This window comes from Hyla sarda, chromosome 1 (genome assembly GCF_029499605.1).
Source record: "Hyla sarda isolate aHylSar1 chromosome 1, aHylSar1.hap1, whole genome shotgun sequence".
In the NCBI taxonomy this organism is placed as follows: Eukaryota; Metazoa; Chordata; class Amphibia; order Anura; family Hylidae; genus Hyla; species Hyla sarda.
The window spans coordinates 15,388,436-15,414,016 of NC_079189.1; the positions used below are offsets into that span (position 1 = coordinate 15,388,436).

Genomic DNA, 25,581 nt, shown 5'->3' on the forward strand with positions numbered 1-25,581 from the left:
ACTCCGTCATCGCATTATTGATGATGATATTTCTTTTTGTTTCAGGTTTGTCAGTTTTTCCGTTTTTACTGGTTACATTTTCTCCACCTTGATTCCGTCTTTTTGGCGCTTTTTTCCTTTTTTCCTAAAATTGTGTGTGACAATATAGGCATTTTTTTCCGGGGGTGGGGGGTAGTTTCTCTCATTACAAGTCATGTGATTCTCTCACCACGTGATTTAAGGATTTTTATTGAAGAACTCAGGGAAGAAATGCCAACATTCACACTAACGTTTTTTTCTAGTGTTTTTTTTTCTCCCTATAGAAGAGAAAAAACTATATATATATATATATATATATATATATATATATATATATATATATATATTTTTTTTTTTTATTATTATTATTTATTTATTTGTTTTTAAACAAAAAACCACAGAGCATGCTGCCATTCCAGGAAAAAACCTTATGGCACTTCATATCCATTATTTTGCAGCATATCTTTTTTTTTTTCTTTCAATTTATTTTTTATTTTTTATAAAACATTTATTAAAAAGAAAAACAGTCTTGCTGCCCGTAGCAACCAATCACAGCGCAGCTTTAATTTCATACTCTTCGCTTGAGAAAATGAAAGCAAATTGTGTGGAATTCCAGCCTAAAAGGAAAAGACTCTGTTGCCTATAGCAACCAATGACAGCACAGCTTTCATTTCATATTCTCCATTGAAGAAAGTGAAAGCTGAGCTCTGTTTGGTTGCTATGGGCAACAGGGTTTGGTTGTTTTTATTTTTAGGCTGGGAATTCGCTCAACCTTTGCTTTTATTTTCTCAAACGGAGAATATGATATGAAAGCTGCGATATGATTGGTTGCTATGGACAACAAGGTTTGTTTTTTCAGGCACAGGTTCCACACATTTTTTGTGTGGCTTTGGGCACTCTTATTAAAATTTGTTTTGCTATTGCGTTCCTTATGGTAAATAAACTATCTTTCTAATGTACTTTGTTTTAAAAAAAAAAGAAGAAAGTTTTCTATGTTTTATTTGTGTTTAAAAAAGCTGCCACTAGGTGTCTCCCTACTTGTCCAGAGCACATTTCCCCCCATCTCTTGCACAGACATTGGACTCCTGCTGGCCTGGCAGAAGTCCAAAATCAGGAAATGCTGAGGGGGGGGGGGGTGCAGCCTTATCCAATCATAGCTCATCTCACACTGAACTGCTCTGGGCTGTGTGTAGCAGAGTGAGGGAAGAAGTTCTCCCCTGTATGGCTTCAGATGATGTCACGTCTGCTGGGGAACGCCCCTTCCCAGTCTGTGAATCTGACTTAGACTGAGCAGAAAACACAGAGCGATATCAAGGTAGAAAACAAAAAAATAATCAAAATAAAGGCAGGGGGTGGTTTATCATGATGGGGGCAGTGATCTGGGAGGATTAAGAAATTAAACAAGATCTGACAGGTTCTCTTTAACTGTACTATATTTTTACTTGACACATAACAAACATATTGCAGTCTTTCCCAACCAGGATGCTGCCGCCTCCTGCTGCTGCAGCAAAACTACAGCTCCCAGCATGTCCGGACAGCCTTTGACTGTCCGGGCCAGCTGGGTGTTGTAGTTCTGCATCAGCTGATGGCACCCTGGTTGGGAAATACTGGTTTATTGGTACAGGCTTTTTTCCATTACCGTATATACTCGAGTATAAGCCGGGTTTTTCAGCACGATTTTTCGTGCTTAAAACGCCCCCCTCGGCTTATACTCGAGTGAACTCTCCGCCTGTCAATCCAGTGGTCTTCACCCTGCGGACCTCCAGATGTTGCAAAACTACAACTCCCAGCATCTATGCTGCAGGGACCGTCCGGTGGGGAGGGTTAGTCGTTCCGGGCTTTCCATCTTCACCGGGAGGCCCTCTTCTCCGCTCCGGCCCCGGACTAGTGACGTTGCCTTGACGGCGACGCACAGGGACGTCTGTGCGCAGCAGACGTCCGTGATGTCCCTGCGCATGAACGTTCCTGTGCGTCGTCGTCAAGGCAACGTCACTAGTCCTTCACAACCGGACGGTCCCTGCAGCATAAATGGCCCAGATCAGCTCACCCTTCCTTCCCACCGAGGGGAGGTGAGTAGAAAACTAAAGGGGGGGGGGGGGGGGGTCTAGATGATGACGAAGGCCGCAGTGGTCTTCAACCTGCGAACCTCCAGATTTTTCAAAACTACAACTCCCTGCATGCCCGGACAGCCATCGGCTGCTGCGAGTTGTAGTTTTGCAACATCTGGAGGTCCGCAGGTTGAAGACCACTGATGAAGGGATTTACAGGCGATGATGATGAAGGGGGGGGGATGATGATGAGGGTGTTAATGACGTGGGTCTGGATGATGACAGGGGGGATGATGTATTTCCCACCCTAGGCTTATATTCGAGTCAATAACTTTTCATGGGTTTTTGCGGTGAAATTGGGGGCCTCGGCTTATATTCGGTTCGGCTTATACTCGAGTATATACGGTAATTTTTTTTGCCGTTTTGTCCCTTACATTTTCTTCATACATTTTTTTCATGTGTACGATCCGTCAGAAAACAACCTTAAAGGGGTACTCCGCTGGAAAACATTTTTATTTTTATTTTTTTTAAATCAACTGGTGCCAGAAAGTTTACCAGATTTGTAAATGACTTCTATTTAAAAACCAGCTGCTGTATGCTCCACAGAAAGTTCTGATCTTTTTGAATTTCTTTTCAGTCTGACCAGACTCCTCTCTGCTGACACCTCTGGTCATGTCAGGAACTGTCCAGAGTAGGAGTAAATCCCCATAGCAAATCACTCTCTCCTGCTCTGGACAGTTTCTGACATGGACAAAGGTGTCAGCAGAGAGCTCTGTGGTTAGACTGGAAAGAACTACACAACTTCCTCTGGAGCATACAGCTGCTGATAAGTACTGGAAGGATTTAGATTTATTACATAGAAGTAATTTACTAATCTGTATAACTCTCTGGCACCAGTTGATTTAAAAAAAAAAAAAAAAAATGTGTTTTTCACTGGAGTTGGAACAAGGGAGTTGGATCAAGGGAGCAGAACCTCTCAGAACCATATGACCCCTCCAGATGTCTTACATGGTATCACAGCTAAGCTGAGCCGCAGCCAACCGAACCTGCAGCATGTATTCAAGGTATCCCCTCACAACAACAACAAATGGTACAGCCTGGGTCAGTCAGCTCTACGTTGTCTATGCAGCCAGTCGTCAGCTTTTTGTGGCGTAAAGAAAAAGATGGCTCTGTCTCCGTCCACCACTCGCAGCTTGGCGGGATAAGCCATGCCTCTGGTGTGTAGGTGGTTCTTAATCTTGGCTAATGTGACTCTGCGGAGCTGCAGGTCTGGGGAAACGTCAGGGAAAATGGAGACTTTCACGTTGTCATAACGGATCTCGGGTAGTCGTCTGGCACAGTGCAGGATCAAGTCATTTCAATTCAGCATCCGAGCCAGCAGTGGTCTCAGAGGGGCACCCGGGATAGGGGGTTTGGTTGGGACGCGGTGCACCCTTTCCACTGCAAAGGCAGGCGAGAAATCCACAGTAGAGAACAGTTCTTTAATCCACCCCTCCACAAATTCTCCCGGATTTTTGCCCTCCGCCCTCTCAGGCATAGCTATTATTCTATTGTTATTATGGCGTAGCCTGTTTTCAAGGTCATCGTTTTTCTGTTTAGCCTGCTCTACCTGGGAGCACAGCATAGCCAGAGTATCGGGGAAGGGGGTGTCCGCATCTTCCAGCGTGGAGACCCTCTGTTCTGCCTTAGTCACCTGGTCCCTCAAGTTTTGCAGGTCTTACCTCAGGAGCTCCACGTCCACCCTCACCTCCTCCATCTTGCCAGTCAGGGATGTACTGCTTGCCTGTATGGCGGTGAGGAGCATATTACTAACCTCTCGTAGAGTCAGTTCAGGGGGGTCTAATTCTCCCTCCAGGGCATCCGCCCGAGGTGCTGACTGGGGAGTTGCAGGATAATGCAGCTGGGCCGCCGCCAGCGCCATCTTTTTTTCCAGCGTGGGCAAACTCCTTAAGCCTCTCTTCGGCCGATTTCTCCTGTCCCCGGCTTGGGTCAGGTTTGGGAGGCATCCCCTTAGTCTTGGATCTTGTAATCGGGGTCTTGGAAGCTAGAATGTGTATGCAGGATGCAGGACTTACTCTGTGCGACTGCTCATACCATGCTCCAGGCCATGCCCCTCATAGTCATAGGGGTGGACATTGAAAACCAGTCCTGAGCCTAAAAAAAGGTAAAAAGGGTGAAAAAGTGCTAAAAGAAAAAACACCATGTGAGTCTGGTGTTTTATACTTTCCTTGTAACTCGCAGTTACTTTGCCACCAAAAAACACCTTACAGCGGGGGAATGTTTTTTTGTGGTGCCGTTTGTCCAGCGGTCGGACACTACCCGATCTGAGACTTATCCCCTACCCTTAGGATAGGGGATAAGTTTTCAGATCCTGGAGTACTCCTTTAACCTTAAGGCTAGGTTCAGACTACGGAATCTCCGGGCAGAAAATTTCCGCCCGGAGATTCCGAGTTCCGCCTGCGCCGACTGAATTAGTCGGCGCTAGGACCGCGCGGACACTGCAGTCTCCTATAGACTGCTATGTGTTCCGCTAGGATTTCCGCCTGAAGAAAGAGCAACCCCTTTCTTCAGGCGGAAATTTTCTAGCGGATTTTTCATCCGGATTTTCCGCTTCACAAATTCCGAAGTGTGAATTTGTGAACGGAAAACCATTCACTACACCGTGTTCTAACCGCAGCACAGATGTAAAATGCTTGTCTTGTGCTTATATGACAAGTCCCTTTAGCACTTTTTGGATCTGTACTCAGAAGAGCTGTTTCATTTGGTGTCCTGAACTAATAAAGCACTCTTGGAAGATGTAATGGTAACCATATTGGATGTCTTTACGAAAAAACAGATATTGCTAACACATGGATGAATAAAAAAAATAACTTGACAATACAATATGACTAAAGGACTTTAGTGTTACTCTTCAGAACATTACTCTATATTACGGCTCAGCCTCATCTTGCCGCGGCACACAATGGGTGCATCCTCACCGTCTGCCACTCGTTGTTTGGATCCCATTGGTTGCTTTCTGAATCCGAACATGCTGACAACATAGCAGTGTTGTATCAGGAGGTAGACCAAATTTCTCCAACGAGGACTCAATTGTATTAAATAAAGGCGAACTTTCCTTATGACTGCGAGGATTCCTTCCAACGTCTGCCGAGCATCCAGGAAAGACTCCTTCTCTTCTGACCACGAGCCCAACGTGACGGAGTATTTGCCAAGCTGTTAATTTGCTAATTGCTGAACTCAGCTGCTGCTAAATGAGGCTGGATCATATGATGAATGTGAATGCGTGCGGAGGACTGGAGACGGCGGAACGGGACTCTATTCTTATACAGCATTTGAGATTTACTATGGTATCTGTCATGGGTTTGTGTTAGGCAAGTTGCTTTTGTTAAAGGTCTATCCAAAGATTATAATTTATCACCTATCTATAGAATAGTAGTGGTGGGGTCTGACTGCTGGGACCTTCACTGATCTCAAGAATGAGGGTCATTTGTTCCCCAAGTGAGTGGAGAAGAGGGCAAGCATGCACACGACTGCTCTGTTCACGTGCGGTGAAACCGCAGAGGGTTTATCTTTGGCAGTCACAAAAACGAGGGAATGGAGCAGCAACATGCACGCTCAACCTCCCCACCACTTACTAGAGGAGATAAAGAAGATTAATTCTTATCCTGGGATAACCCACCCCATATTGGAAAAGTCACCAACATACCATCAAAATTACCCTCATGATCTATGTTTTCGTGTTTCCAGATCAGGACAAAATTAAAAACTCACATGGGTTCCCTACTCGTACCCCTCCCCTCGATTCCACCACTATCCTAGGTGACTGTATCTTTAAGTTTCAACCATATATTGGAGCAGATAAGCGCTCATATTGGGCATTTAGAGAGGAAATATGCACGCAAGCTGGCCTGAAGCATGATGTCAGATCTGGAAGGATGTAGGAGCATACTTCTCATCTTAAAAACACGGGGAAAGAGTGAGGGGGAGACATATTGTGCGGCCTTCTATGACAGACATTGCAGCTGATGCTCGGAGATCTTGGCAGGACACAGGGGCAGAGAACTGGAAGCTTATTGCTTACTGAGTAAAAATAAAACCATATACCCATCCGGAGACCCTTGTTCCATCCTGTGCAATGGATTTTTCAATTTCTACAGTATGAGTATGTGATCTGTGACCTTCAAAGAAAGGAGATAAAGGAACCTTGATCTTGGTTATAACCCATTCCGGTTCATTTCCATAGTGCTGCTTCAGAGGTGTCATTATATAATTAGAATGTTTGAGTGAATTTTGGAGAGCCCTTGCTTTTTAGGGTCTCCCTCCCCCTACCCAAAAATAAACCTTGAGAAATCTTGGCACTAGAGGATGACAAAGAAAATAAAATTGGATTCACCATTACCAAGTATGAGACAGTATCGGTGTTGGTTTGATCCTATATATAGTGGGAACCCTGCATAATGTCACTTGTGGGTTCCCCTGAACATCTTTACACAGAAAGTTTGGATCAAGGTTGGGCTAATTCTGGGATTGTTAGTGTTCCCAGCTTTTGAATCAACACTAAGTGGACACACGTATGACATAACATTTTGTGACAACCTCATGAAAGGGTGAGAACCCTAAGGGTAATGTTTTATTTACCAATTCTAAAAGACTTTGGGGGAGATTTATCAAAACCTGTCCAAAGGATAAGTTGCCCAGTTGCCCATAGCAACCAATCAGATCGCTGCTTTCATTTTGCAGAGGCCTTGTTAAAAATGAAAGAAGCGATCTGATTGGTTGTTATGGGCAACTGGGCAACTTTTTCTCTGGACACGTTTTGATAAATCTCCCCCCTTGTGATCAGATGGATTCCCTAATGAAGAGTTTTTGAAAACACATCTGTATTAGCTCCCTAGAAAACAAGGAATTACATGGTGTAATCTATTATGAAATATAAATTACAAAACAAGGATCCTGGGAACATGTGAACTCTGAACCAAATGACCACATTAATACAGACTTCTGCCCTTTTACGATTATTACTTTGTGAGAGGTCCAGATCTCTGTGGGGAAACATGACCTCATCCGATGGATCCAGATCTCTGTGGGGAAACATGACCTCATCCAATGGATCCAGATCTCTGTGGGGAAACATGACCTCATCCAATGGATCCAGATCTCTGTGGGGAAACATGACCTCATCCGATGGATCCAGATCACTGTGGGGAAACATGACCTCATCCAATGGATCCAGATCTCTGTGGGGAAACATGACCTCATCCAATGGATCCAGATCTCTGTGGGGAAACATGACCTCATCCGATGGATCCAGATCTCTGTAGGGAAACATGACCTCATCCAATGGATCCAGATCTCTGTGGGGAAACATGACCTCATCCGATGGATCCAGATCACTGTGGGGAAACATGACCTCATCCAATGGATCCAGATCTCTGTGGGGAAACATGACCTCATCCAATGGATCCAGATCTCTGTGGGGAAACATGACCTCATCCGATGGATCCAGATCTCTGTAGGGAAACATGACCTCATCCGATGGATCCAGATCTCTGTAGGGAAACATGACCTCATCCGATGGATCCAGATCACTGTGGGGAAACATGACCTCATCCGATGAATCCAGATCTCGGTAGGAAATCATGACCTCATCCGATGGATCCAGATCTCTGTGGAGAAACATGGCCTGGCCAGATTTCTTGTGTCTAGGGGAAACAGAAAACCAAGGCTCCACTGGGCAAAAATGGGATCACTTATCAGTAGAGAAATACATCAGTAGTATATATTGCCTGGCCAGATAAATCAAGATCTATCCATGCAGATCGGAGGGTCGGAATTTGACACATGCAGCATGAATGATTGAACCCTTCCCGTCAAGTGTTATCAGTTCAGACTGGTGGAGAAGACATAATAGAGTGGGGATTGTTTTATTGATGTACCCTGGGCCTTTTGATACTTGTGAATGGACATTTGAACAGTAGGGCTTATATAAGCATTGTGGACGGCCAAGTTCATCCCTTTATGACTTCATGGCAGAAACCATGAATCAAGAGTCATATAGCCATAGATCTCTTCCAGGAATATGACAATAAATGTTCCTGGCTTCTCTCCCAGATCCTAATCCTATAGACATTTCTGGAAGGAGGTAGAACGGGCTGCTCAAAGCACATGAAAGCTAATGTGCGGCCACTGTGAGAAGCCATCTTCTCCACACAGGCCAATATTCCTGCTGTTTCATCACCAAGTGGGGTCTATGCCATGTAGAATTTCTGCAGTTCTAATGGCCAAAGGAGGCCCAACAAGCTACTACTGTAGACGAGTGCCTCCATTAAAGTTACCAATCACTGTGTATCCTGTTGGAATTTTAGCAGGAGATGGGTGGAGAAACACCAACCCAACCACTGAAAGCACCTAAAAAGGCAGACAAAGACACTTGACCATGTCTCCTATTTACTCTAATGGTAAGGAATGGCGAATGCAAGAACACTTGGCCACTACATTATATGTAATGGGCTGCTCTCGGAAGTAGTGGAGGGCTGCACTTGATGCCCCCATATCGTGGAACGTTGACCACTGCTGGGCTTGTTATTATGGTCTCGTGAAAGCCAGTAGGTGCCTGCCATCCTTCAATGCCAACACCTAAATTATAGAACCTGCAAGGTTTTTCTGTTTTTGAGACCATACTCAGGCTGGACCCATGAAGACGCCTCTGCACACGTGACATGGAAACGCTCCTCGTAACCCACGGTCCCACGTGACAGGTCATGAATACTCTGTTTCGGAAATGCAAAGTTGCAGCAGAGCCAGGATTTTGGCAGCTCACTCAAAGTGTTCATCTCAAGCTGTATGATTAAGAGAGCGAAATATGTTGCATTATCTTAATCATTTACATTTCATCTGTGTTGATGAAATAATCGCTCAGGAGCATAAAAATACAAGAAATAATAAAGCAGCCGCGCCACCTACGCATACACCAGGCCTGGGTACAATATGCTGCTAGTGCCGAGTTAACCATTTTACTGCCAACACCATGTGTTGCTGGTCGGATATTATTATAGCTATACGTTATTGTACTGTTTAACGCTAATGCTCCGATACTAATCCCCCTCCTCCCTGATATAAGGAAGTTGTTAGTTACTGCTTATATTAGCATGAATGGTGCAGTAATAGTATCACATGATGGAACATATTTCTCCTAGTGTCTATACCCGGAGAGGATAACATTGTCCCCACCTGCTGAGAGAGACCAGAAGGACTGGAGGAAGGGAAATTACTGTTCTGAGCGCAGAAGTAGATGTAACTGAAAAGAGATAGGAATCATAATATAATACGTCAAAGATAAATATTATATCATTGCTCTGTATTATAATAATTATAACTATTATAATTATATAATACTGCTCCCTATGTACAAGAATATAACTACTATAATACTGCTCCTATATACAAGAATATAACTACTATAATACTGCTCCTATATACAAGAATATAACTACTATAATACTGCTCCCTATGTACAAGAATATAACTACTATAATACTGCTCCTATATACAAGAATATAACTACTATAATACCGCTCCTATATACAAGAATATAACTGCTATAATACTGCTCTTATATACAAGAATATAACTACTATAATACTGCCTCCTATGTACAAAAATATAACTACTATAATACTGCTCCTATATACAAGAATATAACTACTATAATACTGCTCATATATACAAGAATATAACTACTATAATACTGTTCCTATATACAAGAATATAACTACTATAATACTGCCCCTATATACAATAATATAACTACTATAATAAGGATCCTATATACAAGAATATAACTACTATAATACTGCCCCTATATACAAGAATATAACTACTATAATACTGCTCATATATACAAGAATATAACTACTATAATACTGCTCCTATATACAAGAATATAACTACTATAATACCGCTCCTATGTACAAGGATATAACTACTATAATACTGCTCCTATATACAGGAATATAACTACTATAATACTGCCTCCTATATACTCACAAATATAAAGACTATAATACTGCTCCTATATACAAGAATATAACTACTATAATACTGCTCCTATATACAAGAATATAACTACTATAATACTGCTCCTATGTACAAGAATATAACTACTATAATACTGCTCCTATATACAAGAATATAACTACTATAATACTGCCTCCTATATACAAGAATATAACTACTATAATACTGCTCCTATATACAAGAATATAACTACTATAATACTGCTCCTATATACAAGAATATAACTACTATAATACTGCTCCTATATACAAGAATATGACTACTATAATACTGCTCCTATATACAAGAATATGACTACTATAATACTGCTCCTATATACAAGAATATGACTACTATAATACTGCCTCCTGTATACAAGAATATGACTACTATAATACTGCTCCTATATACAAGAATATAACTACTATAATACTGCTCCTGTATACAAGAAAATAACTACTATAATACTGCTCCTATATACAAGAATATAACTACTATAATACTGCCCCCTATATACAAGAATATAACTACTATAATACTGCTCCTATATACAAGAATATAACTACTATAATACTGCCCCTATATACAATAATATAACTACTATAATACTGCTCCTATATACAAGAATATAATTACTATAATACTGCCCCTATATACAATAATATAACTACTATAATAGTGTACAGTAGTTCTATTCCTAGTGTCCTGCACTAGGACTGTGGGGTTGTAGGTCAATCAGGCACTGTACCCTGCGGTGGTCCTGCGGTGGGTTGGACTGTACCGCGGGGGGGGGGGGGGGGGGGAGGGGGTAGGGGTGGGGGATGGGTTTGGTGAATGGGGTTGGGTGGTATTTACTTTCCACTGAAGGAAATGGATGTAACTAAGATATGCCATTTTCTATTTTCATCATGACAATTTGTCAATGTATTTATTTTTTGGGGACGGAATTGCGCCAAACAAAATATGTGCTAAGCACATAGGAAACCCTTTGTTCTCCTCCCACCACAATATTGTGCCCTTATGTGTAACAACGTGTTTCCCCCTGATCTCTCCCCCACCCCCCTTTATCCAGAATCCTGAAGGTGTGAACCAAACGCACAGCGTAACCTTCTATCGACAGCCTCTGAAGACGTCCGTCCAACCTGTGGCTTTCTAGCTGTTGCGACTACCACTCTCATCATGCCCTAACAGGGAGTTGTACTTTTTTGAGACCACTGGTTTAAAGCATCGGGGCTTCACTATGGCTACATCAGAAAGAATGGGGGGTAGAGGGTTATTGGTGTGAAGTTAATCATGATCCCCCCCCCATTTCTTCTTTTTCAGAACACGTTCTACGGCAGGTTCCGCCACTTCCTGGACATCATCGACCCACGAACGCTCTTCGTCACTGAGGTATGGGCTTCATTCTGTTGTGTATTCTGAGATGGGAGTAAGAGCTGCCCCATAGTGTGAATGGTAAACAACAACAAATACAAAGAACACGTTTGACACTTCCCATCACCCACAAAAAGTTGTGATCAGCCATCTTGGCCAACAGTCTACTTTAATTGCGGGGGGGGGGGGGAGTTGAATTTCTTTATATTTTGCAGGATAATTCTTCTGTACATGTAATGCTAAAGAATCGTGTAGGTGCTCGGCTATACCTCAAATCCACTCCTCATATCCCCTCCTCATATCACCTTCACATACCCCTCCACATATCCCATCCTCGTATCCCGACCTCGTATCCAGACCTCGTATCCCGACCTCGTATCCCGACCTTGTATCCTGACATCGTATCCCGTCCTCGTATCTTGTCCTCGTATCTTTTCCTTGTATCTTTTCCTCGTATCTTTTCCTCGTATCCCGTCCTCGTATCCCGTCCTCGTATCCCGTCCTCGTATCTTTTACTCATATCCAGTCCTCATATCTCGTCCTCATATCCCATCATCGTATCCTGTCCTCATGTCCCGTCCTCGTATCTCGTACTGCTATGCCGTTCTCATCCCATCCTCATATCCCATCCTCGTATCTCATACTCCTATCCCGTCCTCATATCCAGACCTTGTATCCCATCCTCGCACCCTGTCCTCATATCCCATCCTCGTATCCTGTCCTCGTATCCTGTCCTCATATCCCGTCCTCATATCCCATCATCATATCCTATCCTCGTACTCATATCCTGTCCTCATATCCCGTCCTCGTATCTCGTACTCATATCCCATCGTCATATCCTGTCCTCGTATCCTGTCCTCATATCCTATCCTCGTACTCATATCCCATCGTCATATCCCGTCCTCGTATCTCGTACTCATATCCCATCGTCATATCCCGTCCTCGTATCTCGTACTCATATCCCATCGTCATATCCCGTCCTCGTATCTCGTACTCATATCCCATCGTCATATCCCGTCCTCGTATCTCGTACTCATATCCCATCGTCATATCCCGTCCTCGTATCTCGTGCTCATATCCTGTCCTTATATGCCGCCTCACCTCCATACCTCATGTCCCATCCTCATATCCCATTCTCGTATCTCGTTCTCATATCCAGTCATCATATAGCGTCCTTAACCTCCAACATCATATTGTGTCATAGTTTTATATATTTAGATTAAAAGTACAAAGTAAGATTAGGATAAAACCGAGCCGGATCACCGACGAACCCCATGCAAGTGAATGGGGTCCGTTGGGACCTGGTGTAGTGCTGTAGAATGTGATTGGGTGACTCAGCCCTTTTCAGTGCTTGAGCATCACAGCCCCATCACACTCTATTGGCTGACACTCACACACCCGCCCCCTAACATTGGTCACTGCGGGGGCTTGGGGGGGGGGGGGGGGTGCGAGTGTCACGTGACATATATATTTATCCCCAAACACTGTTCATTGCAGTTCGACTTCGGCTACCACAGCAAGAGGATGTCTCCTGCTGTGATAGCCGAAGCTTCATGGGGGGCTCGCGCTCCCTTCGCGTTTCAGGCCTGCACCCACGGCTTACAGTACAAGAAAACACATTCTACGGCACTACACCGGCAGTAGTCATTGGCATCCGATCCCTTTCAGGGTCCATTCAGCTGAAGAAAAAAATAAAAGCTGAACAGACCCTGTATGGATCTGATGCAAATGTCAATGTGAACCTAGTCTAACTTTTAATATCCGCCATGTTTATTCGGCAAACGGTTATCTCTCCCGAACTATCCATACACATAAAGGATTGGTAAGGTCAAAAGTGAACTGCTATTAGAGCCGACCGCTGCTTATCTCTCCGAGAACAAATCGTTTGGAGAATTGAATAAAGGCCATAGAGTCGGGGGACCCCCATACACTTTAGATGGTCGGTGCTGCCAAAGCTGGAATGTTCTAAGTGAATGGAGGACCTTTGCTTGAAGCTGCGGCCCTGTCCCTTTGACTCTCTCTGCAGCTGCCTCTCCTCCTTCCATCTTTCTTAAAGGGGTACTCCGCTAGAAAACATTTTTTTTTTCTCTTTATCAACTGGTGGCAGAAAGTTAAACAGATTTGTAAATTACTTCTATTTTAAAATCTTAACCCTTCCAGTACTTATCAGCTGCTGTATGCTCCAGAGGAAGTTCTTTTCTTTTTGAATTTCTTTTCTGTCTGACCACAGTGCTCTCTGCTGACACCTCTGTCCATGTCAGGAAATGTCCAGAGCAGGAGCAAATCCCCATAGAAAACCTCTCCTGCTCTGGACAGTTCCTGACATGGACAGAGGTGTCAGCAGAGAGCACTGTGGTCAGAACTTCCTGTGGAGCATACAGTAGCTGATAAGTACTGGAAGGATTAAGATTTTTAAATAGAAGTAATTTACAAGTTGATAACAAAAAAAAAATGTTTTCCAGCAGAGTACACCTTTAACTTATATGGACAGCAGCTGTAATCTGATCTCTCAGTGAAGTTCAAAATTAATTTTCTCTCTACCCTGCTGATTATTTCAGGGATTTAATAGGGAGTGATTGGTGCAGGAGGCGGGAAAGGAGGAGGAGAAGAACCTGATAAGGAAACAAAGACGCTCTTTTCTCTTCTAAGATATGTTACAATTTTTCTTGTCTTCGCTGATTTACACAAAGATCTGTATAATCGGAGAAGCTTATTTTTTGTTACTGATCTGGGCAAAGTCATCCTGTTCTTCCTGGTTCATGAACCCCGAAACTACTGCGATGTCTAAATCCACCAGATATCTGTCTCAGTTTGTGCCATAAACTGGTATACCTGGTTTCCACCAATTATTATGTGTTTTAGACACTTTTTTTTGCATCTTATTAGACTAGTGTAGTGCATGGGGAAGGAGATTGATATGCAACAGAGTGAAATTGCACCAAAATTTTAGGCAAACTAATGGTGTAAATTCAGTTAACGTATCATGGTGTAAAATATGAGGGAAATGTCTAAAGCAGCACCTAAAGGGGTACTCCACTGCCTCAGTGTTTTTTCCGAACCCTGGGTGCGGATGGTATTGGGTGGTGCCTGGTTTCCCCCAGACATGATGCTGCCCCCACCATGATCACTGTAGAGATGGTATCGGGCAGGTGATGGGCAGTGCCTGGTTTCCTCCAGACATGATGCTGCCCCCACCATGATCACTGTAGGGATGGTATTGGGTGGTGCCTGGTTTCCCCCAGACATGATGATTCCCCCACCATACTTCACTGTAGGGATGGTATTGGTCAGGTGATGGGCAGTACCTGGTTTCCTCCAGACATGATGCTGCCCCCACCATGATCACTGTAGGGATGGTATTGGGCAGGTGATGGGCAGTGCCTGGTTTCCTCCAGACATGATGCTGCCCCCACCATGATCACTGTAGGGATGGTATTAGGCAGGTGATGGGTAGTGCCTGGTTTCCTCCAGACATGATGCTGCCCCCACCATGATCACTGTAGGGATGCTATTGGGCAGGTGATGGGCAGTACCTGGTTTCCCCCAGACATGATGCTGCCCCCACCATGATCACTATAGGGATGGTATTGGGCAGGTGATGGGCAGTACCTGGTTTCCCCCAGACATGATGCTGCCTCCACCATGATCACTGTAGGGATGGTATTGGGCAGGTGATGGGCAGTGCCTGGTTTCCTCCAGACATGATGCTGCCCCCACCATGATCACTGTAGGGATGGTATTGGGCAGGTAATGGGCAGTGCCTGGTTTCCTCCAGACATGATGCTGCCCCCACCATGATCACTGTAGGGATGGTATTGGGCAGGTGATGGGCAGTGCCTGGTTTCCTCCAGACATGATGCTGCCCCCACCATGATCACTGTAGAGATGGTATTGGGCAGGTGATGGGCAGTGCCTGGTTTCCTCCAGACATGATGCTGCCCCCACCATGATCACTGTAGAGATGGTATTGGGCAGGTGATGGGCAGTGCCTGGTTTCCTCCAGACATGATGCTGCCCCCACCATGATCACTGTAGAGATGGTATTGGGCAGGTGATGGGCAGTGTCTGGTTTTCTCCAGACATGATGCTGCCCCCACCATGATCACTGTAGAGATGGTATTGGGCAGGTGATGGGCAGTGCCTGGTTTCCTCCAGACATGATGCTGCCCCCACCATGATCACTGTAGAGATGGTATTGGGCAGGTGATGGGCAGTGCCTGGTTTCCTCCAGACATGATGCTGCCCCCACCATGATCACTGTAGGGATGGTATTGGGCAGGTGATGGGAAGTGCCTGGTTTCCTCCAGACACAATGCTGCCCCCACCATGATCACTGTAGGGATGGTATTAGGCAGGTGATGGGTAGTGCCTGGTTTCCTCCAGACATGATGCTGTCCCCACCATGATCACTGTAGGGATGGTATTGGGCAGGTGATGAGCAGTGCCTAGTTTCCTCCAGACATGATGCTGCCCCCACCATGATCACTGTAGGGATGGTATTGGGCAGGTGATGGGCAGTGCCTGGTTTCCTCCAGACATGATGCTGCCCCCACCATGATCACTGTAGAGATGGTATTGGGCAGGTAATGGGCAGTGCCTGGTTTCCCCCAGACATGATGCTGCCCCCACCATGATCACTGTAGGGATAGTATTGGGCAGGTGATGGGCAGTACCTGGTTTCCTCCAGACATAATGCTGCCCCCACCATGATCACTGTAGGGATGGTATTGGGCAGGTGATGGGCAGTGCCTGGTTTCCCTCAGACATGATGCTGCCCCCACCATGATCACTTTAGGGATGGTATTGGGCAGGTGATGGGCAGTACCTGGTTTCCCCCAGACATGATGCTGCCCCCACCATGATCACTGTAGAGATGGTATTGGGCAGGTAATGGGCAGTGCCTGGTTTCCCCCAGACATGATGCTGCCCCCACCATGATCACTGTAGGGATAGTATTGGGCAGGTGATGGGCAGTACCTGGTTTCCTCCAGACATAATGCTGCCCCCACCATGATCACTGTAGGGATGGTATTGGGCAGGTGATGGGCAGTGCCTGGTTTCCTCCAGACATGATGCTGCCCCCACCATGATCACTGTAGGGATGGTATTGGGCAGGTGATGAGCAGTACCTGGTTTCCCCCAGACATGATGCTGCCCCCACCATGATCACTGTAGAGATGGTATTGGGCAGGTGATGGGTAGTGCCTGGTTTCCCCCAGACATGGTGCTGCCCCCACCATGATCACTGTAGGGGTGGTATTGGGCAGGTGATGGGCAGTGCCTGGTTTCCCCCAGACATGGTGCTGCCCCCACCATGATCACTGTAGGGATGGTATTGGGCAGGTGATGGGCAGTGCCGGGTTTCCTCCAGACATGACGCTTCACATTGAGGCTAGAAATTTCCAAAGTGGTTCCAACCCTCTTCCATGTAAGAATTATGGAGGCTACTGAGCTCTTGGGAACTTTCACTGCAGCAGAAATGATTTGTCCCCTTCTCCAGATCTTAGCCTCCACACAATCCTGTCTCTGAGCTCTACAGACACTTTTTCCCACCTCATGGTGTGGTGTTTGCTCGGATATACATTGTCAGCTGTGATATCTTATACAGACAGTTCTGTAGGCGGTCTGTGCATGCTGAGAGTTATAGTTTTGCCACAGCTGGGGGCACCCTGGTTAGGAAACACTGGTCTTCAGTAGGTATCACATAAAGTCTTCCCCAGACCCCGCAGCATTGTGGGGGCCCTCGGTAACACGCTCCTCTTGAATCCCCCTCCGCTGCCTGTTTGGCATGCACGGCCGGCCCCGCTTCTCACCGTTGTCATAGTAACTGTTGACAATCGGTAAGAGCACGGACAGAGGGCTGAATGGAGGGTCCTGTATTGTAAGTGGCCACATGCAGCTCAGAGTAAGCAGATATTTAAAGGGCCCCTTCCTATTCCGCAACTTTCTTATACACTTTAGGTTTCAGTTTTTCTGTATCTTGAAGATCTCTGCTTGCTGTCAGTGAATGGGCCTATTCTTGTTCACATTCCAGAACCATTCACAGTTGTCTCTTCTCTTTCTCCTGCCCTGTTTGTTACAGTGTATCAGCGCAGGTGATATGTATCAGCATGGAAGGTGTAATGCAGCGTCTGCTTCTCTGCAATGCATTCTGGGAGATGTAGTGAATGTGACGAGACATCTACAAGTACATTTCCCAGATTGCTTTGTGTGGTATTTACCTGGTGTTTGCAGCACTGACCAGCTTGTGGGTAGGAGCCGGCAGAATTATGGGTGCAGCTCTGAATGTGACATAAGGTGCATACAATGAGGTTCTGCAGCAGCTGAGGTGCATACAAGGTGGAAGAAGCAGCGACAACAATCCACAGAATGCAGGGAGGAGACAGCGCTAAGGAGTCTCACAGGGGCCCAGACCGGCAAGGACAGGGGAGCCCACCAATTGTGGACCCAGGGTCACATGACACTATTCTATTACATATGTGCCCTTCAGGTATACACCTCAGCTGCTGCAGAACATCATCATTTGCATCCCAGATGCTGAAGAGGTTATGCAGCAGTTGAGATGTGCTTGACGGTTTTCTGCAATATCTCAGGTGTGTATGATAAGGTCCTGCAACATCTGACATACATACAATGAGGTTCTGCAGAAGCTGAGGTTCGTATGATGAAGATTTGCAGTAGCTGAGACGTGCATGAGGAGGTTGTGGAGCGGCAGGGTTGTGCATGATGTGGTTCTGCAGCAGCTGGGAGGCACAAGATGAGGCTCTGCAGCTACTGATATACATAGAATGGAGTTCTGCAGCAGCTGAGGTGTGTAGGATGATGTTCTGCAGCAGCTGAGGTGTGAATGATGAGGATCTGCAGCAGCTAGAGTTGGAAATGATGAGGTTTTACAGAAGCTGGGGTGTGTATGATGAGGTTTTGCATCAGGGGGGTTCATATGATGAGGTTTTGCAGCAGTTAGAGCAGTGGTCCCCAAACTGTGGCCCTCCAGATGTTGCAAAACTACAACTCCCAGCATGCCTGGACAGCCAACGGCTGTCCAGGCATGCTGGGAATTGTAGTTTTGCAACATCTGGAGGGCCACAGTTTGGGAACCCCTGAGTTAGAGTGTGTATGATGAGGTTCTGCAGCAGTTGTGGTGTATATGATGAAGTTCTGTAGCAGCTGGAAACCACAATATGGGGTTCTGCATCAGCTGGGATGCATATGAGAAGGTGTGCACCCTATGTGGGTGTGTGTATATAGAAGTTCTGCAACAGCTGAGGTGTTTTAGATGTGCTTCAGCAGCGACTGATGTATGCATGATGAGGTTCTGCAGCAACTGAGGTGTGTATGGTGAGGTTGTGCAGCAGCCAAGGTGTGTATGATGATGATCTGCAGCAGCTGGGGGTATGTATGGAAGTGATGTTCTGCAGCAGCTGATGTGTGTTTGGGGAAATTCTGCAGCAGTATAGATGTGCATTGCCCTGTTCTGCAGCAGCTGGGGTTGTGTGTATGATGTTCTGCAGCAGCTGCTGTATATGATGATGTTCTGCAGCAGCTGAGGTATGTAGGATGGGGATCTGCAGCAGCTGGGGGGGGGGTGTATGATGTTCTGCAGCAGCTGCTGTATATGATGATGTTCTGCAGCAGCTGAGGTGTGTTTGGGGAAATTCTGCAGCAGTATAGATGTGCATTACCCTGTTCTGCAGCAGCTGGGGGGGTGTATGATGTTCTGCAGCAGGGGTGTGTATGATGTTCTGCAGCAGCTGAGGTATGTAGGATGGGGATCTGCAGCAGCTGGGGAGTGACCTGCATTATATTGAAGAATGTAAATGTTATAGGGTGGTGTCATGTGACCTTGGGCCTGTAGTTGGATGGCCCTCCTGTCCTTGCCGGCCTCCCCCTGTGATACTCCTTAGCGCTGCCTTCTCCCTTCGTTCTGTAGATTTGAGGCTTCATCCATCGTACGGGGGTCAGCACATAAACATAAGATCCTTTATCTGACTGTAGAAAGTTCTGCACCTCCTGTTTCTTCTTCGAGAAGTTTGTTTTTCCTTCTAGCGGCTGCTGTTTCCTCACACAGACCGATGGCACATTATGTTCTCTCCATGGATCCTATCCCCATTGTATCCACTATTACCCTCATAGGGGCGGCTGGTAGGGAAGGATTTAGGACTGCAGCTCTAGAGGGGACTACAGCCTGGACTGATGTCATGATAAATGTCTAAACATAGAAGATCTTTACAATATAGACAAAATCTAAAGTTATCGTGTTTGAATGTTGTGGCTTAGTCTGTGGGTGGTCGGAAGGCCCGACATCTCCGGGTCAGTAGGACTTGTGGACATTGAGGGGTCCTGGTTTCATGAAGGCCGTCGGTAAGGAGATATATCTGTAAAGATGCAGGAAGGATGGAGAAGGAAGGAACGAGGATGAACATAAGACAGATGGTGTTTCTGAGACGAAGGGAGAAAAGATTCTCAGTGAAGAACACGTCCTGCGAGAGGCTGCAAATAGACGTGTGAACAGATTACAGTGTGAGCAGCCGAAGACGGGAGGCCGAGGAGTAAGAGGATGGGGTTCAGGAGACCTGAGGTCATGGAGCAGGATGATGGGAGCTCAGGAGACGTGTGGTCGGGGAGCAAGATGATGGGGTTCAGGAGACCGGAGGTCATGGAGCAGGATGATGGGAGCTCAGGAGACGTGTGGTCGGGGAGAAGGATGATGGGGTTCAGGAGACCTGAGGTCATGGAGCAGGATGATGGGAGCTCAGGAGATGTGTGGTCGGGGAGCAAGAGGATGGGGGTTCAGGAGACCTGAGGTCATGGAGCAGGATGATGGGAGCTTAGGAGACGTGTGGTCGGGGAGCAAGAGGATGGGGGTTCAGGAGACCTGAGGTCATGGAGCAGGATGATGGGAGCTTAGGAGACGTGTGGTCGGGGAGCAAGATGATGGGGTTCAGGAGACCTGAGGTCATGGAGCAGGATGATGGGAGCTCAGGAGACGTGTGGTTGGGGAGCAAGAGGATGGGGGTTCAGGAGACCTGAGGTCATGGAGCAGGATGATGGGAGCTCAGGAGACGTGTGGTCGGGGAGCAAGAGGATGGGGGTTCAGGATGGTTAAGGTCAGGAAGCGGGATGATGGGAGCTCAGGAGATGTGTGGTGGGAGAGCAGGATGATGGAAGCTCGGGAGACATGAGGTCGTGGAGCAGGATGATGGGGGATCAGGAGGCGTTAGGTCGGGGATCAGGATGATGGGAGCTTGGAAGACGTGTGGTCAGGGAAAAGGATGAGCTTAGGTGATGTGAGGTAATGGGGCAGAGTGATGGGAGCTTAGGGGACGCGTGGTCGGGGGGCAGGGGGATCAAGAGGCGGGGGTTCAAGAAGCGTTAGGTCGGGGAGCAGGATGATGGTAGCTTGGAAGACGTGGTCAGGGAACAGGATGATGGGAATTCAGGAGACGTTAGGTTGGGGAGCAGGATGATAGAGGTCCAGGAGACGTGAAATTGAGGAGGAGAATCATGGAGGTACAGGAGATGTGAGGTTGGGTAGCAGGATCATAGGGATTCGGGGGCCAATAGGTTGAAGAGCAGGATCATGTGGTTTTCAGGAGACGTTAGTTCGTAGAGCTGGATGATGGAGGTTCGGGAGACATGAGGTCGGGGAGCATGATGATGGTGGTTCAAAAGACGGGAGGTCGGCGAGCAGGATGATGGGTTTTCAGTAGATGTGAGGTTGGAGAGCAGTATGATGTGGTTCAGGACATGTGAGGTGAGGGTGCATGTGAAGCTGGGGAGCAGGTTAATGGAGATTCAGATGTCGTGAGGTCGGGGAGCAGGATACAGAGGTTCAGGAGAGGTGAGGTTCGGGAGCAAGGTGATTGGAGTTCAGTAGATGTTAGGTTGGGGAGCATGATGATTGGGGGTTCAGGAACTGTGAGGTTGGAGAGCAGTATGATGTGGTTCAGGACACATAAGGTCAGGGAGCAGGATGGTGCGGGTTCAGGAGATGTGAGGTCAGGGAGCAGGATGATAGGGGTTCAGGAGATGTGAGGTCAGGGAGCAGGATGATACGGGTTCAGGAGATGTGAGGTCAGGGAGCAGGATGATGGAGGTTCAGGAGATGTGAGGTCAGGTAGCAGGATGATAGGGGTTCAGGAGATGTGAGGTCAGGGAGCAGGATGATGGAGGTTCAGGAGATGTGAGGTCAGGGAGCAGGATGATGGGGGTTCAAGAGATGTGAGGTCAGGTAGCAGGATGATAGGGGTTCAGGAGATGTGAGGTCAGGTAGCAGGATGATAGGGGTTTAGGAGATGTGAGGTCAGGGAGCAGGATGATAGAGGTTCAGGAGATGTGAGGTCAGGGAGCAGGATGATACGGGTTCAGGAGATGTGAGGTCAGGGGGCAGGATGATGGAGGTTCAGGAGATGTGAGGTCAGGGAGCAGGAAGATGGGGGTTCAGGAGATGTGAGGTCAGGGAGCAGGAAGATGGGGGTTCAGGAGATGTGAGGTCAGGGAGCAGGATGATGGGGGTTCAGGAGATGTGAGGTCAGGGAGCAGGATGATACGGGTTCAGGAGATGTGAGGTCAGGGAGCAGGATGATGGGGGTTCAGGAGATGTGAGGTCAGGGAACAGGATGATGGGGGTTCAGGAGATGTGAGGTCAGGGAGCAGGATGATGGGGGTTCAGGAGATGTGAGGTCAGGAGCAGGATGATAGGGGTTCAGGAGATGTGAGGTCAGGGAGCAGGATGATACGGGTTCAGGAGATGTGAGGTCAGGGAGCAGGATGATGGGGGTTCAGGAGATGTGAGGTCAGGGAGCAGGAAGATGGGGGTTCAGGAGATGTGAGGTCAGGAGCAGGATGATAGGGGTTCAGGAGATGTGAGGTCAGGGAGCAGGATGATGGGGGTTCAGGAGATGTGAGGTCAGGGAGCAGGATGATGGGGGTTCAGGAGATGTGAGGTCAGGGAGCAGGATGATACGGATTCAGGAGATGTGAGGTCAGGGAGCAGGATGATGGGGGTTCAGGAGATGTGAGGTCAGGGAGCAGGATGATGGGGGTTCAGGAGATGTGAGGTCAGGGAGCAGGATGATGGGGGTTCAGGAGATGTGAGGTCAGTAGCAGGATGATGGGGGTTCAGGAGATGTGAGGTCAGGGAGCAGGATGATGGGGGTTCAGGAGATGTGAGGTCAGGGAGCAGGATGATGGGGGGTTCAGGAGATGTGAGGTCAGGGAGCAGGATGATGGTGCCAGGACATGTGAATCTGGGGAGCAGGTTAATGGAGATTCAGATGCCGTGAGGTCGGGGTGCAGGATACGGAGGTTCAGGAGAGGTGAGGTCAGGGAGCAAGATGATGGGAGTTCAGTAGATGTTAGGTTGGGGAGCAGGATGATGGGTATTCAGGAAATGGGAGTTCGGGGAACAGGTTTATGGGAATTCAGAAGATGTGGTGTCGGGAGCAGGATGATGGAGGTCCAGTAGACATGAGATCATGGAACAGGATAATAGGGGTTTGGGAGCCAAGAGGTCGGAGAGCAGGAGAATGGGCTCAGGAGATATGAAGCGGAGAAGCAGATTAATGGGGATTCAGATTACATGAGGTCGGGGAGCAGGATGATGGGAATCAGGAGACGTGAGGTTAGACTTAAGTATGTTGGGAGTTCAGGTGATGAAAGGTCAAGACGAAGGATGATACGGGTCCAGGTGACATTAGATTGGGCTAAGGATTATGGGAGTCCAAGGCATGTGAGGTTGGGGAGCAGGATGATGAGGCTTCAGGACCTAGAATGAAGGTGCAGAATAATGGGGGTTCAGGAAATGTGAGGTTGGGGTGACAGATAATAGGGTCCAGGAGCTGTGAGGTTGGGGCGAGGGATGATGGGGAGTTAGAAGATGCAATGAAAGGCTGCAGGATGATGGGGGGTTTGGGAGATTTGAGGTTGGGGCACATGATGATGGGGATTCACAAGATGCAAGGTCTTACCTGCAAGAATGCACTGAGATGTTGGTCCACACACCTCACTTGTTGTGGCCTGGAAACCAAAGGCAGTGCCCAGCCAAGCTGCTAGGAAGCTTACCCAACCGTGCCCCCTCTGAGCATTAGGTTTTAGGGTTCCTCACGCCAGCGGCAGATGTTGTGGTGTTCCCCCTCCCTTATCATCAGATTTTAGGGTGCTCCTCCTCCAGCAGATGTTATGGTGTTCCCCCTCCCTTATCATCAGATTTTAGGGTGCTCCTCCTCCAGCAGATGTTATGGTGTCCCCCTCCCTTATCAGATTTTAGGGTGCTCCTCCAGCAGATGTTATGGTGTCCCCCTCCCTTATCATCAGATTTTAGGGCGCTCCTCCAGAAGATGTTATGGTGTTCCCCCTCCCTTATCATCAGATTTTAGGGCGTTCCTCCTCCAGCAGATGTTATGGTGTTCCTCCTCCCTTATCATCAGATTTTAGGGTGCTCCTCCTCCAGCAGATGTTATGGTGTCCCCCTCCCTTATCATCAGATTTTAGGGTGCTCCTCCTCCAGCAGATGTTATGGTGTTCCCCCTCCCTTATCATCAGATTTTAGGGTGCTCCTCCTCCAGCAGATGTTATGGTGTCCCCCTCCCTTATCAGATTTTAGGGTGCTCCTCCAGCAGATGTTATGGTGTCCCCCTCCCTTATCATCAGATTTTAGGGTGCTCCTCCAGCAGATGTTATGGTGTCCCCCTCCCTTATCATCAGATTTTAGGGCGCTCCTCCAGAAGATGTTATGGTGTTCCCCCTCCCTTATCATCAGATTTTAGGGCGTTCCTCCTCCAGCAGATGTTATGGTGTTCCTCCTCCCTTATCATCAGATTTTAGGGTGCTCCTCCTCCAGCAGATGTTATGGTGTCCCCCTCCCTTATCATCAGATTTTAGGGCGCTCCTCCAGCAGTTGTTATTGTGTTCCCCTCCCTTATCATCAGATTTTAGGGCGCTCCTCCTCCAGCAGATGTTATGGTGTTCCCCTCCCTTATCATCAGATTTTAGGGCGCTCCTCCTCCAGCAGAGGTTATGGTGTTCCCCTCCCTTATCATCAGATTTTAGGGCGCTCCTCCTCCAGCAGAGGTTATGGTGTTCCCCCTCCCTTATCATCAGACTTTAGGGTGCTCCTCCTCCAGCAGATGTTATGGTGTCCCCCTCCCTTATCAGATTTTAGGGTGCTCCTCCAGCAGATGTTATGGTGTCCCCCTCCCTTATCATCAGATTTTAGGGTGCTCCTCCAGCAGATGTTATGGTGTCCCCCTCCCTTATCATCAGATTTTAGGGCGCTCCTCCAGAAGATGTTATGGTGTTCCCCCTCCCTTATCATCAGATTTTAGGGCGTTCCTCCTCCAGCAGATGTTATGGTGTTCCCCCTCCCTTATCAGATTTTAGGGCGCTCCTCCTCCAGCAGATGTTATGGTGTTCCCCTCCCTTATCATCAGATTTTAGGGCGCTCCTCCTCCAGCAGATGTTACGGTGTTCCCCTCCCTTATCATCAGATTTTAGGGCGCTCCTCCTCCAGCAGATGTTATGGTGTTCCCCCTCCCTTATCAGATTTTAGGGCGCTCCTCCAGCAGTTGTTATTGTGTTCCCCCTCCCTTATCATCAGATTTTAGGGCGCTCCTCCTCCAGCAGATGTTATGGTGTCCCCCTCCCTTATCAGATTTTAGGGTGCTCCTCCAGCAGATGTTATGGTGTCCCCCTCCCTTATCATCAGATTTTAGGGCGCTCCTCCTCCAGCAGATGTTATGGTGTCCCCCTCCCTTATCATCAGATTTTAGGGAGCTCCTCCAGCAGATGTTATGGTGTCCCCCTCCCTTATCATCAGATTTTAGGGCTCTCCTCCAGCAGATGTTATGGTGTCCCCCTCCCTTATCATCAGATTTTAGGGTGCTCCTCCTCCAGCAGATGTTATGGTGTCCCCCTCCCTTATCATCAGATTTTAGGGTGCTCCTCCAGCAGATGTTATGGTGTCCCCCTCCCTTATCATCAGATTTTAGGGCGCTCCTCCTCCAGCAGATGTTATGGTGTTCCCCCTCCCTTATCATCAGATTTTAGGGTGCTCCTCCTCCAGCAGATGTTATGGTGTCCCCCTCCC

The 25,581-nt window shown here is 47.3% G+C and overlaps 1 protein-coding gene across 1 annotated transcript in view; it reads left to right on the forward strand.

The window, feature by feature from the left end:
- Positions 1-25,581, forward strand: part of SFXN5 (sideroflexin 5) — a 296,507-nt gene that overhangs the window by 5,319 nt on the left and 265,607 nt on the right. The window contains exon 2 of the mRNA XM_056552672.1: positions 11,445-11,513. Within this exon, the coding sequence (XP_056408647.1) occupies positions 11,445-11,513 (69 nt within the window). The remainder of the gene's footprint in view (positions 1-11,444; positions 11,514-25,581) is intronic.